The 16,735-nt window shown below is 41.4% G+C and overlaps 1 protein-coding gene across 1 annotated transcript in view; it reads right to left on the bottom strand.

Annotated features, from left to right (window-relative positions):
• Positions 1 to 16,735, bottom strand: part of ATR (ATR serine/threonine kinase) — a 455,512-nt gene that overhangs the window by 37,086 nt on the left and 401,691 nt on the right. The window contains exons 43-44 of the mRNA XM_053711664.1: positions 10,713 to 10,863; positions 8,707 to 8,863 (exon numbers count right to left, since the gene is read on the bottom strand). Of these exons, the coding sequence (XP_053567639.1) occupies positions 8,707 to 8,863; positions 10,713 to 10,863 (308 nt within the window). The remainder of the gene's footprint in view (positions 1 to 8,706; positions 8,864 to 10,712; positions 10,864 to 16,735) is intronic.

The following is a 16,735-nucleotide window of genomic DNA, read 5'->3' as shown; positions in this document are numbered from 1 at the left end:
ATAACCAGTACCCCGAGAACACACAAACGTTTGCTATATAACATTCAAACTGAGTGTCCCATAAGTTTAGCCCTTTATGCAAGCTAGTAATGCCCCTTAAAAGACTAGGATTACTGCTTACCCTTCCCCTCATTGGGATACTGTCAGCCTTTCTGAATTATCACAGTCTTTCCAGAAAAAAATCACTGAACATAACTCATTGCTTTATAGCAAGAAACCGTTCATCACACTGAAGTTTTCCTGTACTCCTCAGCTTCTGTGGGAACAGCAGTGGACCTTAGTTAAAAATGCTAAGATCATCATCCTCTAGGCAGAAATCTTCATCTATCTCCTGCCTGAGAGTAAATAATACACACCGGTACCATTTAAAAATAACAAACTCTTGCTTGAAGAAAAATAAAAACTAACAGTTTATCACCTCTTTCACTTTACCCTTCCTGCTTAGAGCCGGCAAAGAGAATGACTGGGGGGTGGAGTTAAGGGGGGAGCTATATAGACAGCTCTGCTGTGGGTGCTCTCTTTGCCACTTCCTGTTAGGAAGGATAATGTCCCACAAGTAAGGATGAAACCGTGGACTTGGTACATTTTGCAAAAGAAAAAGAAGGCATCTAAGCGTTATTTTTGGTTCAGACCCTGGACAGCACTTTTTTATTGGTGGATGAAATTATCCACCAATCAGCAAGAACAATCCAGGTTGTTCACCAAAAATGGGCCGGCATCTAAACTTACATTCTTGAATTTCAAATAAAGATACCAAAAGAATGAAGAAAATTTGATAATAGGAGTAAATTAGAAAGTTGCTTAAAATTTCATGCTCTATCTGAATCACGAGAGAAAAAATTTGGGTTCAGTGTCCCTTTAATATCAATAGAATGCATAGGCTCAAACAGAGCCTGTTGTAAAACTCTAAGAACAAGATTTTGGGGCTGATTTAACAAGGGCCGAATGGCCCTGAATGCAACTGTTTCTGCCCGAGCCTTCAGGCAGCGGTCTTAAGTCTGCTGACTTGCTACAGTGGACAATATCTGCTTGCACTTTGTTAAATCAGCCCCTAAGGCTCCATGGGGAGCAATAGGTTTGAAAACTGGTCTAATTTTAGCTATAGCTTGAACAAACAATTGAACATCTGGCAAACGAGCCAACTTCTTATGCAATTAAACTGAGACAATATCTAGCCCTCAAGAGAGCTAGTTGAAAGACCCTTCTCCAGTCCTTCCAAGAACTGAAGAACAAGTGGAATCTTCACTCTGTACCAAGAAATCCACGTTCCGCGCACCAAGATAGATAAACCTTCCATACTTTATGGTATATACGTCTGGTTACGGGCTTATGTGCCTGAATCAGGGTATCAATCATAGACTCAGAGAATCCTCTATGAACCAAAATCAGTAGTTTAATCTCCATGCAGTCAGCCTCAGAGACCCTAAGCTAGAAGGTTCGGCCTCTGAGGAAGACGCCATGGAGGAGCAGAAGACATTCTTACGAGGTCTGCGTACCAAGTCCTGCAGAACCACGCTGGAGCTAAAAGATTGTCCTGTCTCCTCTGCACACCGGACACGACTCACTGACAAAAACAAAGTCTGCAGAGAATTACTGACAGCTCTGTTGAGGAACTCAATGTAGCAGCACTTCCGCTATCAACTACGCCGCTAAAATGAAAGCTCGCATTTAGGGAAAACTTAACCGCCTCAGAAACGGACCCGCCTCCCTAAGCATTGTAGAGGCGGTCCCAGCGGCCATAACGTAACAAAGTTAAACACAATACCGCTCTGTGAACATGTCTCAGGAGTTAGTTATCTAAACTGAGACATGTCAAGGCCTATCCGATAAAACTCCGGATTGAATTATACTGAACCACCTATAGTTTGACTGACTGGGTTAACCCTATACGTTTGAACCATCTCTCAAAGCCCCAGTGCCTGCGTCCTGTCTAACGAAACCTGCTTGTAAAAACAGGAGATTTAGCCCCCAATAAAAATGCAGTAAACAATTTTAGTGCCAAAATCCTGTGTCTTCTTTATAAAACAACAAAATCGCACTTACCTACATCTCAGGCTGTCCGGCAGGAGGACAGCTCATCCGGTATGAGAGGAAGCCACTCCTGACAGAGACCTACTCTGGCTTTCCATGTAAGGGCAGCAATCTGTTAGGAAAATTCAGTGAGGCCCACCCCACAAGTTCCAAACTGCTTGAAAGCTACCACAGCCATACTAAAGACTAATGTGGAGTACAGCTACACCCAGAGACAAAAAAGATAAGAGCAAACCTAAAATAAATTCTTGATTGTAGAAATTTGAATACAGACACCAAAACTTCACCTCCTCCTTGCACTGAAGGCAAAGAGAATGACTGGGATTGTGGGGAGGGGAGTGGTATTTAACAGCTTTGCTGTGGTGCTCTTTGCCTCCTCCTGCTGGCCAGGAGTGATATTCCCAACATTAATTGAGGACTCCATGGACTGACCATATCTTAAGAAATATATATATATATATATATATATATATATATAACAAAGTAGAGATTTTTTCTCTCCAATATACTGTTTTTTTAAAGCATAAATACTATTATTTCATGCTCTTAGTTAGTTTTTATTAGTTATTTAAAAAAAATCTTGGATGTCAGCTGTAATGAATCAAACCCGTGCACAACAAGCCTCTTCAGCTGGAACATATTCAGAAGCAATCCCCCCCCCCCCCCCCGGGTTTTCTTGTATAACCTTCAATAACTTGGATTTTATACATTAGCACAAAAATTAGATTTTAACACATATACATATTTGTTATGGCTGCAGCATTTTTTATTTAATTAAAAGGAAGTAAATATTTTTTTAACATTTATAAATAGGATGTCCCTGTGAGAGAAACAATCTTTCATTTCAGAACACTAGTGCATAATCTATTAGGAAGTCCTCAGGTTCGCAAAAAAACAGAATTTATGTTTACCTGATAAATTACTTTCTCCAACGGTGTGTCCGGTCCACGGCGTCATCCTTACTTGTGGGATATTCTCTTCCCCAACAGGAAATGGCAAAGAGCCCAGCAAAGCTGGTCACATGATCCCTCCTAGGCTCCGCCTTCCCCAGTCATTCGACCGACGTAAAGGAGGAATATTTGCATAGGAGAAATCATATGATACCGTGGTGACTGTAGTTAAAGAAAATAAATCATCAGACCTGATTAAAAAACCAGGGCGGGCCGTGGACCGGACACACCGTTGGAGAAAGTAATTTATCAGGTAAACATAAATTCTGTTTTCTCCAACATAGGTGTGTCCGGTCCACGGCGTCATCCTTACTTGTGGGAACCAATACCAAAGCTTTAGGACACGGATGATGGGAGGGAGCAAATCAGGTCACCTAGATGGAAGGCACCACGGTTTGCAAAACCTTTCTCCCAAAAATAGCCTCAGAAGAAGCAAAAGTATCAAATTTGTAAAATTTGGTAAAAGTGTGCAGTGAAGACCAAGTCGCTGCCTTACATATCTGATCAACAGAAGCCTCGTTCTTAAAGGCCCATGTGGAAGCCACGGCCCTAGTGGAATGAGCTGTGATTCTTTCAGGAGGCTGCCGTCCGGCAGTCTCATAAGCCAATCTGATGATGCTTTTAAGCCAAAAAGATAGAGAGGTAGAAGTTGCTTTTTGACCTCTCCTTTTACCAGAATAAACAACAAACAAGGAAGATGTTTGTCTGAAATCCTTTGTAGCATCTAAATAGAATTTTAGAGCACGGACAACGTCCAAATTGTGTAACACAAAGAAGGTACAATTATCTCCTGGTTAAAATTTTTGTTGGAAACAACCTTCGGAAGAAAACCAGGCTCAGTACGTAAAAACCACCTTATCTGCATGGACCAGATAGGGCGGAGAACACTGCAGAGCAGATAACTCAGAAACTCTTCTAGCGGAAGAAATTGCAACCTAAAACAAAACTTTCCAAGATAATAACCTAATATCTATGGAATGTAAGGGTTCAAACGGAACCCCTTGAAGAACTGAAAGAACTAGATTAAGACTCCAGGGAAGAGTCAAAGGTCTGTAAACAGGCTTGATTCTAACCAGAGCCTGAACAAACGCTTAAACGTCTGGCACAGCTGCCAGCCTTTTGTGAAGTAAAACAGATAAAGCAGAGATCTGTCCCTTCAGAGAACTCGCAGAAAATCCTTTCTCCAAACCTTCTTGTAGAAAGGAAAGAATCTTAGGAATTTTATCTTGTTCCATGGGAATCCTTTAGATTCACACCAACAGATATATTTTTTCCATATATTATGGTAAATTTTTCTAGTTACAGGCTTTCTAGCCTGAATAAGAGTATCTATTACAGAATCTGAAAACCCACGCTTTGATAAAATCAAGCGTTCAAACTCCAAGCAGTCAGTTGGAGGAAAACCAGATTCGGATGTTCGAATGGACCCTGAATAAGAAGGTCCTGTCTCAAAGGTAGCTTCCATGGTGGAGCCGATGACCCATTCACCAGGTCTGCATACCAAGTCCTGCGTGGCCACACAGGAACTATCAAGGTCACCGAAGCCCTCTCCAGATTGATCCTGGCTACCAGCCTGGGAATGAGAGGAAACGGTGGGAATACATAAGCTAGGTTGAAGATCCAAGGTGCTACTATTGTATCCAATAGAGTCGCCTTGGGATCCCTGGATTTGGACCCGTAACAAGGGACCATGAAGTTCTGACGAGAGGCCATCAGAACCAAGTCTGGAATGCCCCATAATTGAGTTATTTGGGCAAAGATTTCCATTATGTTTATCGGGAGAAGAGAGTCTTCCCGAAACCATAGACCCTGAGTTTTCAGGGGTTCCCAGACCGCGCCCCAGCCCACCAGACTGGCGTCGGTCGTGACAATGACCTATTCTGGTCTGCGGAAGCTCATTCCCTGTGACAGGTTGTCCAGGGTCAGCCACCAACGGAGTGAATCTCTGGTTATTTGATCTACTTGTATCGTCGGAGACAAGTCTGTATAATCCCCATTCCACTGTCTGAGCATGCCCAGGTGCAATGGTCTTAGATGAATTCGTGCAAAAGGAACTATGTCCATTGCCGCAACCATCAACCCTATTACTTCCATGGACTGCGCTATGGAAGGAAGAAGAACAGAATGAAGTACCTGACAAGAGCTTAGAAGTTTTGATTTTCTGGCCTCTGTCAGAAAAACCTTCATTTCTAAGGAAACTATTATTGTTCCCAAGAAGGGAACTCTTGTTGACGGGGACAGAGAACTTTTTTCTATGTTCACTTTCCACCTGTGAGATCTGAGAAAGGCTAGGACAATGTCCGTATGAGCCCTTGCTTTTGACAGAGACGACACTTGAATCAGGATGTCGTCCAAGTAAGGTACTACTGAAATGCCCCTTGGTCTTAGCACCGCTAGAAGGGACCCTAGTACCCTTGTGAAAATCCTTGGAGCAGTGGCTAATCCGAATGGAAGTGCCACAGGTAATGCTTGTCCAGAAAGGCGAACCTTAGGAACCGAAAATGTTCCTTGTGGATAGGAATACGTAGGTACGCATCCTTTAAGTCCACCGTGGTCATGAATTGACCTTCCTGGATGGTAGGAAGGATCGTTCGAATGGTTTCCATTTTGAATGATGAAACCCTTAGAAACTTGTTTAGAATCTTGAGATCTAAAATAGGTCTGAATGTTCCCTCTTTTTTGGGAATTATGAACAGGTTGGAGTAAAAACCCATCCCTTGTTCTCCTAATGGAACAGGATGAATCACTCCCATGCTTAACAGGTCTTCTACACAGTGTAAGAATGCCTGTTCGAAGATAATTGAGACCCGTGGAACCTTCCCCTTGGGGGTAGTTCCCTGAATTCCAGGAGATAACCTTGAGAAACTATTTCTAGCGCCCAAGGATCCTGAACATCTCTTGCCCCAGCCTGAGCAAAGAGAGAAAGTCTGCCCCCCACCAGATCCTTCCCAGATCGGGGGCCAACACTTCATGCTGTTTTGGTAGCAGTGGCAGGTGACTTGGCCTGCTTACCCTTGTTCCAGCCTTGCATCGGCCTCCAGGCTGGCTTGGTTTGAGAAGTATTACCCTCTTGCTTAGAGGGTGTAGAATTTGAGGCTGGTCCGTTTCTGCGAAAGGGACGAAAATTTGGCTTCTTTTTAGCCTTAAAAGACCTATCCAGAGGAAGGGCGTGGCCCTTTCCCCCAGTGATGTCTGAAATAATCTCTTTCAAGTCAGGGCCAAACAGTGTTTTACCCTTGAAAGGGATGTTAAGCAAAAGCGCTCTGCGCGCCACGATAGCAAACCCTGAATTATTCGCCGCTAATCTAGCTAATTGCAAAGCGGCATCTAAAATAAAAAAGAGTTAGCCAATTTAAGAGCTTGAACTCTGTCCAAAACCTCCTCGTACGAAGATTCTTTATTGAGCGACTTTTCTAGTTCTTCGAACCAGAAACACGCAGCTGTAGTGACAGAAACAATGCATGAAATTGGTTGTAGAAGGTAACCTTGCTGAACAAACATCTTTTTAAGCAAACCCTCTAACCTTTAATCCATAGGATCTTGAAAGCACAACTATCTTCTATAGGAATAGAAGTGCGTTTGTTTACAGTAGAAACCGCCCCCTCGACCTTGGGGACTGTATGCTATAAGTCCTTTCTGGGGTTGACTATAGGAACTAATTTCTTAAATATAGGGGGAGGACAAAAGGTATGCCGGGCCTTTCCCACTCCTTATTTACTATGTCCGCCACTCGCTTGGGTATAGGAAAAACATCGGGGGGCACCGGAACCTCTAGGAACTTGTCCATCTTACCTAATTTCTCTGGAATGACCAAATTGTCACAATCATCCAGAGTAGATAATACCTCCTTAAGTAGTGCGTGGAGATGTTGAAATTTAAATTTAAAAGTTACAATATCAGGTTCTGCTTGTTGAGAAATTTTCCCTGAATCTGAAATTTCTCCCTCAGACAAAACCTCCCTCCTGGCCCCTTCAGATAGGTGTGAGGGTATGTCAGAACAGATATCATCAGCGTCCTCTTGCTCTTCAGTGTTTAAAACAGAGCAATCACGCTTTCTCTGATAAGTAGGCATTTTGGAAAAAAAATGCATGCAATAGAATTATCCATTACAGCCATTAATTGTTGTATGGTAATAAGTATTGGCGCACTAGATGTACTAGGGGCCTCTTGTGTGGGCAAAACTGGTGTAGACACAGAAGGGGATGATGCAGTACCATGCTTACTCCCCTCATTAGAGGAATCATCTTGGGCAATAGCATATCTATGGCATTATTATCCCTACTTTGTTTGGACATTATGACACAAATATATCACATATATTTAAATGGGGAGACACATTGGCTTTCATACATATAGAACATCGTTATCTGATGGTTCAGACATGTTAAACAGGCTTAAACTTGTCAACAAAGCACAAAAAACGTTTTACAATAAAACCGTTACTGTCCCTTTAAATTTCAAACTGAACACACTTTATTACTGAATATGTGAAAAAGTATGAAGGAATTGTTCAAATTTCACCAAAATTTCACCACAGTAACTTAAAGCCTTAAAAGTATTGCACACCAAATTTGAAAGCTTTAACCCTTAAAATAACGGAACCGGAGCCATTTTTACATTTAACCCCTATACAGTCCCAGGTATCTGCTTTGCTGAGACCCAACCAAGCCCAGAGGGGAATACGATACCAAATGATGCCTTCTATAAGCTTTTTCAGTGGTTCTTAGCTCCTCACACATGCATCTGCATGCCATGCTTTCCAAAAACAACTGCGCATTAGAGGCGCGAAAATGAGGCTCTGTCTATGACTAGAAAAGGCCCCCAGTGAAAAAGGTGTCCAATACAGTGCCTGCCGTTTTTATTAAAACAATCCCCAAGATTTAACAACTATTAAAAGTAATAATCTGCCAAATATACTTAGTAAAGCAATCGTTTTAGCCCAGAAAAATGCCTACCAGTTTTTTAAGCCCTAATGAAGCCCTTTATTCTTTTACTTAAACTAAGAAAATGGCTTACCGGTTCCCATAGGGAAAATGACAGCTTCCAGCATTACCGAGTCTTGTTAGAAATGTGTCATACCTCAAGCAGCAAAAGTCTGCTCACTGTTTCCCCCAACTGAAGTTAATTCCTCTCAACAGTCCTGTGTGGAAACAGCCATCGATTTTAGTAACGGTTGCTAAAATCATTTTCCTCTTACAAACAGAAATCTTCATCTCTTTCCTGTTTCAGAGTAAATAGTACATACCAGCACTATTTTAAAATAACAAACTCTTGATTGAAGAATAAAAACTACATTTAAACACCAAAAAACTCTAAGCCATCTCCGTGGAGATGTTGCCTGTACAACGGCAAAGAGAATGACTGGGGAAGGCGGAGCCTAGGAGGGATCATGTGACCAGCTTTGCTGGGCTCTTTGCCATTTCCTGTTGGGGAAGAGAATATCCCACAAGTAAGGATGACGCCGTGGACCGGACACACCTATGTTGGAGAAAAATACTACAATTAACTTGCTTGCATTCAGGACAGATAGAATATTTGAACCACTTAATCACATACAATGAAATATGGATCTCTTTTTTATGTCTTTCCTAATTTAATGGTTAATATATCTCACACTAATATAAGTATAAACAAGCTATTTTCACACACAAAATTATAATAATATGTTTCCAGCATTTGGGTCTATGTATTAGGTATTAAATTACATAAGCTTAAAACTACTGACCAAGATGTAGGATCAGGAAACGTTCTCAAAAACCATTCTTGGAATACTGGAGGATGCCGAGCCAAGAGAACCTCTTTAAAGACTTTTAGTTTTTCTTGCAAAGGCGCTCCTTTTGGCAACATGCATTGGCGAAGTTCCTTTCCACCCATGTATATACCTTAGAAATGAATCAATAACATTTCAGAACCTATCATCTTTAGAAAGGAAAAGTATGACATCTCTGCATATTTAAGAATACATTTTATTAGTGTAACCATACTGTTTGGTTATACTCACCTACATTTAAAGATATTACGGTTTATACATATAATTTATATTAAATACTTCCGTGTTTTAAAATTTCTAAATATTGTTTTAATTGTGTGATACACAATGCAAAACTAAAAAAATAAAAACATGAGTAAATCACATAAACTGCAATAACACAACTGTTTTTATACATAACATTGTTTTTATACAACAATGTCCTATTTATACAGAATTTTATTCTTATGGACAATCATCAGGTTTTCCTGTTATTATTCTGAGAAAAAAAAGACATATACTAGCTATTTAAGTCCTGCATAATACATGTTAATACTTTTAGCCATTGTTGCATTATTTCATTAAAAATATGGTGACATGTATTTTCATGTTTGTCTCCCAGGATTTTCTTTCTGAAATGCAACAAGATTAGATTTTCCTTTACTTTATTGTGGCAGTCTAATTGCTGTTTATTGTATTATAGATCTTATTATTTCCTATAATTAATGACTAGTGATAGGCAATATTAAAGATTTCTTTAAAAAAAGTATTTGAATGAGTTAATTCAGGATTATTGCTTATCATAATATTCCCATATTGTGGGGAATTATTGTGACATTCATTGAACATAAAGAAGCAGGGTTATGATCGGAATATATAGAAAAGCCTGAAGGTTCAAGGATAATAGTCGTATCCATTGAAATACCTTAGTTTTAGGTTTCATGTTGTACTTGTTTGACAAAGGCACAGCAATGTGCCGAAACGTTATGTCTCTTTTTTTTAACTTGATATAATAAATAATCATTTTTTATTTAAAGGGACATTCCAGTCAAAAATTAAATGGACATAGATTTATTACATCTTTGAATAGGAACATATTTGCAATATACATGTATTGGCAAAAATGCTTCTAGTAAAAGTTATCACTGTTTTAGAGTTAACATTTTTCTCTGCACGTGCATGTGAAGCATAACTAGATATTGTCACTGCACTTACATTTTAAATAATGCAGCTGCTCAGATCATCAGTGGGGTTTGTATCATGTCAGTCATTAACAAATTGAGTCATTACCAGATGGTACAAGCACCTTAGGCTCTCTGAGTAAGTGCTTTGTTTAAAATGCTGGTGCACGTTGCATACTTAAATACACTTTTGAAACAGCTATAGCTTTTATTAGAAGCATTTTTGCTAATGCATGTATATTAAAAAATTGCTTCTGTTAAATACTGAAATGCACCCATGTGTTTTAAAATTTTGGCTGGAATATCCCTTTAAAGACCACTGAGTGCCTGTGTCTTTGGACTGACCTGGATACACTTTTCTGCAGTGCACCATGGCATTTTCCTTTGATGTAAGATTGTGCTGTCCTTTCTGGAATATATATATATTTATGTAAAATTACTTAAGTGTCCCTTCAGTTCCTAAAGTGCTGTTCCAGACTGCTGGACTTTATATTAATTTTAATGCATCATTTGCAAGTCATTTTAAAATAAATCAGCATATAGTTAACCCTAAAAAGTTAGACAGTATAGAATAGTGTGTTCTCTCTTAGATGATAAATATTTTATGTAAAACATTTGCAAACACACACAAAAAAATATAATTTGAGGTAATCTACAATTCCTGGGTGTTTAAAGCAAACATTCAAGCCAAAAATATGTATTAGGAAAATAAACAGTGGTTCTGACTTTATTAAATAAAATCAAGGTTACGTGTGCATTTGCTTCCAACTGACCACAGCTTAAAGAACCTGGTTTACTTACCTTTTTCCTTGTACAGCTTGATGAGTATATTTCTTAGACCGGCTGTATTGTTAACCCACTCTATAATCCCACATTCATCATTTAAAGGAATAACTGCATAGGTACGGATGTGAAGTTCCCTCCTCCGAGACTCAGCATCTTTTCTCAAGCACTGTTCAAAGCAATATTTAAAAATGTTATGATAAGATGATGCAATATACTTACAATAACTAAACAACTACTTACAATTGGTTCTCTAACATGGAACTTCTTTCTCATTTACAATTCTTATACTGTGTATTGTGGAGTAACATAAAGAATGCACTGAATAAAGGAACTTATTGAGGTTGTGCGTGTACAAAACAATAATCAAGAGTTCAGTAAAAAACACAGTAGGTACAGTATAAGTTGATTTAGCCATTACAATCAGACCTGTAAGAAAAATAAAATTTGCACACTACAAAGTTTTCAAAATTTAGAATGTCATGACAAAGCTATACAGCAAGTAACTACTGAACTAAGGAAGTGGAACCTCATTTTATTTTAATATAGAGAATGAATGCACCTCAAATGGTTCAACAGGCCACTCATGGACCCATGTAAGCTATATTACTTATAGGAGATGCGCTAATGAAAAACACGGTCACTCTTGGACCTGGTGATAAAAGGAGTATGGCGTAGCAGGATTAATAATTTATGAAAAGTATAGGTAACATGAGGCTTTGGGAACTGACATATTGGGCCACCATGTTTTATTTGCAATAGTCTTAAACTAGATTCAAGCTAGATTTATAGGGGCTTTGTTTAATGCTTCTATAAAGAGGATACGGTAGATACTCCGGCTTTGGGGCATAGATTATGGTGATACTTAAGTGCGACTAGGTTGCAAGTAGTCACTCAAGGTTACAGGAGCTATTATAGTTAGCTATACATCCGAATATATAGGCTCATATCCTAATGTGATTGTGGCATCAGCAGCATACAAGATTCCTAATGTACCCTACCTAGAATCACAGAGGGCCTGTACACGCACTCTATATGGCTTAATTTTCATATAACTGTAGCTTTCAGTATGCCACACTGCCTCAGACGCTGGCAGTGTGGGAAAATGCAAAGTTGATCTAGAGCCCTAATTAGGGGCTCCCAATAACTATATTCAAACAGTCAGACAAATCAAAGCAACGGGGTTCCCTCTAGTGTACCTTGGTGTAACAAGGGTATGCCTTTACGTGTAGTCATATGAAATTATTTCAGTTATTTTCGCAACCTGAATCCTCCAAACCATAAGGCATAGCTTAAATACTGAACTATCTTAGTTATGGATTAAATGAGCTGTCTGTATATATGTAACCCCATTTAATGCCAAATAAAGTGTCTTAAAAAGTGCAGAATCGCAATATGGGCGATCTTAGAGCTAGGTACTATTTATATGCCTCAGTCTTTGTACTTAAACCTTGGTAGAGGTATAGGAGAGAAATTTGTTAGACAGAGCAAAGGTTAACCCCATTAATTTGTGTTTTAGAACAGAAGCCCAATACAACAGGTACAGCAAGGGAAAACAACACAACAATATTCACAACTCGGATATATGCAGTAAAGTCTTGTATAAAACTTAGGGTCATAATATAGGATAAGTCAAAACTGTACAGTAATAGGAATACGTTAGGTATTTCAACTTGGGTTTATTGTAGACTGGTATAACGTATTGGAGACTATCCAGCCTCAACTAGATGGCTGTAACCTTACTTCCATTGTCGGTTTTATCCGACACCCAGTCTGATGTATTGAAGAGGGGAGTCCAACTAAAAAAACATGCTAGCTTTAACTCTCAGGCAGTAATGTAGTAAGGGCCGTTCCCTGCGATCAGACTCTCTTGTGGTAAGTCCTCCGTCATTGAAATGTAAGGAGGGCTCCCCATCTCGAACAGTCCAAATCTAGTGCCCTCAGCATGAAGGGTTATGAAAGTATCCTGCTGTCTACAGTCTTTCAAGACCAGGTGCCAAAGGAGCCAAGTTTTACCTGGTTTCCCCGGGCCAAAGGTCGGCTTACCAACGTGTTAGGCAAGCTAGCTGCCCTCCTCTCCGGCTCAGTGGGGTCTGTAGAAAGGTACGGTGACGTGGCTAGCTCAAGAGCCGGGTAGCATGAAGTAGGAGGATATACTGACTGTACCTGTGGTTCCAAGGTAAGGGTGTCCATGCCTGTCGGATGGTATTGCTCAGCAGGCTTCGGGAAGGAAGTAGCATGTTGAGCCGTAACTGCAAAAAGTAGCGAGTTGAGATCTCTCTGTAGCTGTACATAGAATTGTGAGGTTGCGCACATTAGTTTGCGCTCCCATGCGTCTACTGCTTCCATAGCCTCCTTGTTGTGCCCTGTTAGGCTTCTCTCATCCAACACTAGCGTCAGTTTCGACGTGAGGATCGTTGTGAGTAGTTCCCAGTAAGTACACATTCCCAGAGCGGGTTAGGCCTGCTGACCCCGGGGAGCGATTTTTCTAGGCCGCCATAGGAGATACGTTCCATTTGATATCATTCAATTCAGCTGATCTCCCTCTAACAGGATATGCTTTCTTAGCAAGGAAAAGATAATTATAAAGTATGAGATCCAGCAAATTAGCCCAAGTTTATGCAGAGCTTCTCTTTTTGCGGCTTGTTATGGCGGCTGCAGAACACGCCCCCCCGAATAAAGGAACTTTAAACACTTTGAGATGCTAATATAAAATGATCTAAGACAAAGATAAATAAAAAGAAGGTGCCTCTTGGTGCAATAAAATTTCACAATGTGGAATTCTTCCCTCTATGTGGCAAATAATATACACACACAAGTGGAGCAGTACCCAACGTGCTGACTGAAGCAGACTGAGATATCGCAGTGTCTCAGCTCACTGAACCAGGGTGTGGAGTCAGCTACTCCCAGCTGGGCTCAATCAGCCTCACAGGAATAATGATATGAACACAAATGGTTTTTAAACAAATAAAACACCGTTTATTAAAAGCATGTTAAAATCTTATAGAGCTGATAAGTATATCTAGCTCTTAAAACAGGTACGCTGTTTCCTCAGGCATAATCTGTTTTCTGTTCACATCTACCTTATAAAGGTTAACATAGCCAATCAAAATTGATCCAACTAAATGGTTTAAAATCCATTTTGTGTTCACATCATTATTCCTGTGAGGCTGATTGAGCCCAGCTGGGAGTAGCTGACTCCACACCCTGGTTCAGTGAGCTGAGACACTGTGATATCTCAGTCTGCTTCAATCAGCATGTTGGGTGCTGCTCCACTTGTGAGTATATTATTTGCCACATAGAGGGAAAAATTCCTCATTGTGAAATGCTATTGCACCAAGAGGCGCCTTTTTTTTTATTTCTCTTTGTCTTAGATCATCCTGTGCATGTGGTGATTAGAGCGGCCACTACAGTTTTCTAATAAGACATTCTTTGGGAACATTTGGATATTTTCTTTTCTGAAATCCTAAGGGATTCTACTTCTGGGACTTTACACATCCTAGAATCCTGGAGTGGTAACACTGATTGGGAAATTTGCATAATATAAAATGGTAAACTATATATATATACAGCTGCATTCATAACTTTTGGGAAATAACAACCTGGCCACCGAGGAGGCAAAGACACCCCAGCCAAAGGCTTAAATACTCCTCCCACTTCCCTCATCCCCCAGTCATTCTGCCGAGGAACAAGGAACAGTAGAAGAAATATCAGGGTGAAAGGTGCCAGAAGAATAAAATAAGGACGCCCCATATAAAATTACGGGTGGGGAGCTGTGGACTCTTTCCATCAGAAGCATAATTTATGTTTTTCTTCTTAAATGGAAAGAGTCCACAGCTGCATTCACTTTACCTCATTACTTTTGGGAAAACAATACCCAAGCTATAGAGGACACTGAATGCCAAGATGGGAGGGTATAATAGGCGGCCCATTTTGAGGACACCAAGCCTGAACCACTGCCCAACAAAGAACCCTGCTTCGTCCGAAGCCGAGAAAACTTTAAAAGGAAAAGCCCCAAGGACACTGACTCGCAAATAGTCCAGCAGCCTAGCTAGAGACCGCAAAATCGGACTCAACTGAGCCAACAGTCTTCCGGGAGACACACCGTCGCCCAACAGCCGGTCCCTTACCACTAATGAAGGGAACACCAGCCTAAACTCCCAAAGGGACAAGGCAAGGGAGAACCGAAGGAAAACCGAAAGTACACAACATCCAAAAAAGGAAAAAGCCCTAATAGCGAGCCCAGCTCACAAAGACCCACTGGGTCCCGACAGAAAAGGGGAGGCTACGCCTACACCCTTCAAAAACCAGAAGTATAAGACAGGCATAGGAACAGAGAAACTTTACTCTCAAACTCATGCAGAGCCCCGAAAGACAATGGAAGACGGAGTCCCTACATTGTGCGGACTTAGAATACTAAAGTATGCAACCACCAAAAAAACGTGCAACAACCCAGACGAAAAACCCTGAGTCAAGAAAACGCAGACATCATCAGGATAACACAGAAGAATACTGCTGAGAAGCAGAGGCAGCCAGCAAGAAGACAGACTGTAAAAAAGAACCCCCCAGACAGAGGGCACACTCTAGGCAATCCAGCCACCAGACCTACACACGGGTCTCCAAAAGGGGACATAACCTGAATCGAGAGATTACACCCAGAACCCGAAGGTAGTGTAAATCTGGACCTTCTCCTTGTAAGCCTAGGGAGCTAGCTACTATGCCCACCTAGATCCTGAAAGAGACAAAGTCTCTCAGAACCCACTCCCAGCCGGGCCAGCCCAAGCATCGGCAGGTCTGAAACAGGGAAACAGGAGAACCCCAAAACCAGCTCAAAAACGAGCGGACGAATGGCCACCTCCATCCAACCTAGCACGGGTATAACCCGACTCCAGAACAGACAACAAGGCCGTAGACCCAAGGATATAGCAAAAAGGCCCAACACAAAGCCAGCAAGACTCCAGATGGAACGTAACAACCCAGAGAGAACACCCCTCTCCGAAGGTTAACCCACAGTTCCAACCTCCTGAAACCAGAAGAAGACCTAAGAGAGGGACTACATCTCCAGAAAAAGAAGCATAAGCCCTCACCCTAAGAAATGGGATGGGACCAGAAGGCAGCACCTGTCCACAAGCTACGAAGCCCCAGGCTAAAGGAGAGATCAATCCCCAACACAGATGCACCTTGAAAGGGATCCCCCTAAAAACCTGACCATAAGGCGCAAATCAAACCGATGAGCAACAGTCACTCAGAAAAACCTGGCCAACCGTGACCAGGTCAAGCAGTCCGAGTAAGGACATCGCCCAAGTTCCCAGGAACTGGGGAACCCCAAATCAGTCCTGAGGCCTAAACGTCCAGTAACAACCAACAACGGGATCCACAAGGGAAAATGCTGAGCGAAGCCTCAGCAACCGGAAGCCCCAGGGAAAAAACAAGTTCAAACAAACAATACCAGGGAATGTAACACCCCGCCTGATATGAAAATCCAGACCACAGGGGATATTAATGCAATATCCAGATCAACCCGGATGACAAAAACCTTGCATGTCCCGACCAAAGGAAGGGACCACCCCTTGCCAAAGTCCAACGCTCCAAAGGAGCTAAGGTGTCAAAAGCCGTCCAATGACCCTAGACTCTCAAACAGCCTCAGGATAACAAGGCAAGGGAATACAGCGAGGCCAAAGCCCCTCGAGCACGGCTGGTCTCCACATCACCTCCATACAATCAGAGGATAACAGGGAGAAAAGGGCGCAAAGAATCCCTAACTCCGGGAAGAACCGCAAGCAAATCCCAAGGAGATCACACCCAGTGTCCCAAACAGGGAACAACCATCTCCCGAAGGGGAACCCAGATCCCGAAAAGGAGACCTAACCCACACGGGGACAACGAAGGAAGACCAAAAAGGTCTCCTTAAACGGCTAGAAAGTACACAGTTAATGTGCAATAGCTGCAGCTGGTTACATAATGCAAACCATCCGCTGCAAGGCAGCTAAACTACCCGTCAAACTGCTAGCTGCTGAGGACCAAGTCCAAAAAGGACATCC

This window comes from Bombina bombina, chromosome 4 (genome assembly GCF_027579735.1).
Source record: "Bombina bombina isolate aBomBom1 chromosome 4, aBomBom1.pri, whole genome shotgun sequence".
Classification (NCBI taxonomy): domain Eukaryota; kingdom Metazoa; phylum Chordata; class Amphibia; order Anura; family Bombinatoridae; genus Bombina; species Bombina bombina.
This window is presented reverse-complemented; position numbering and strand designations above follow the sequence as displayed.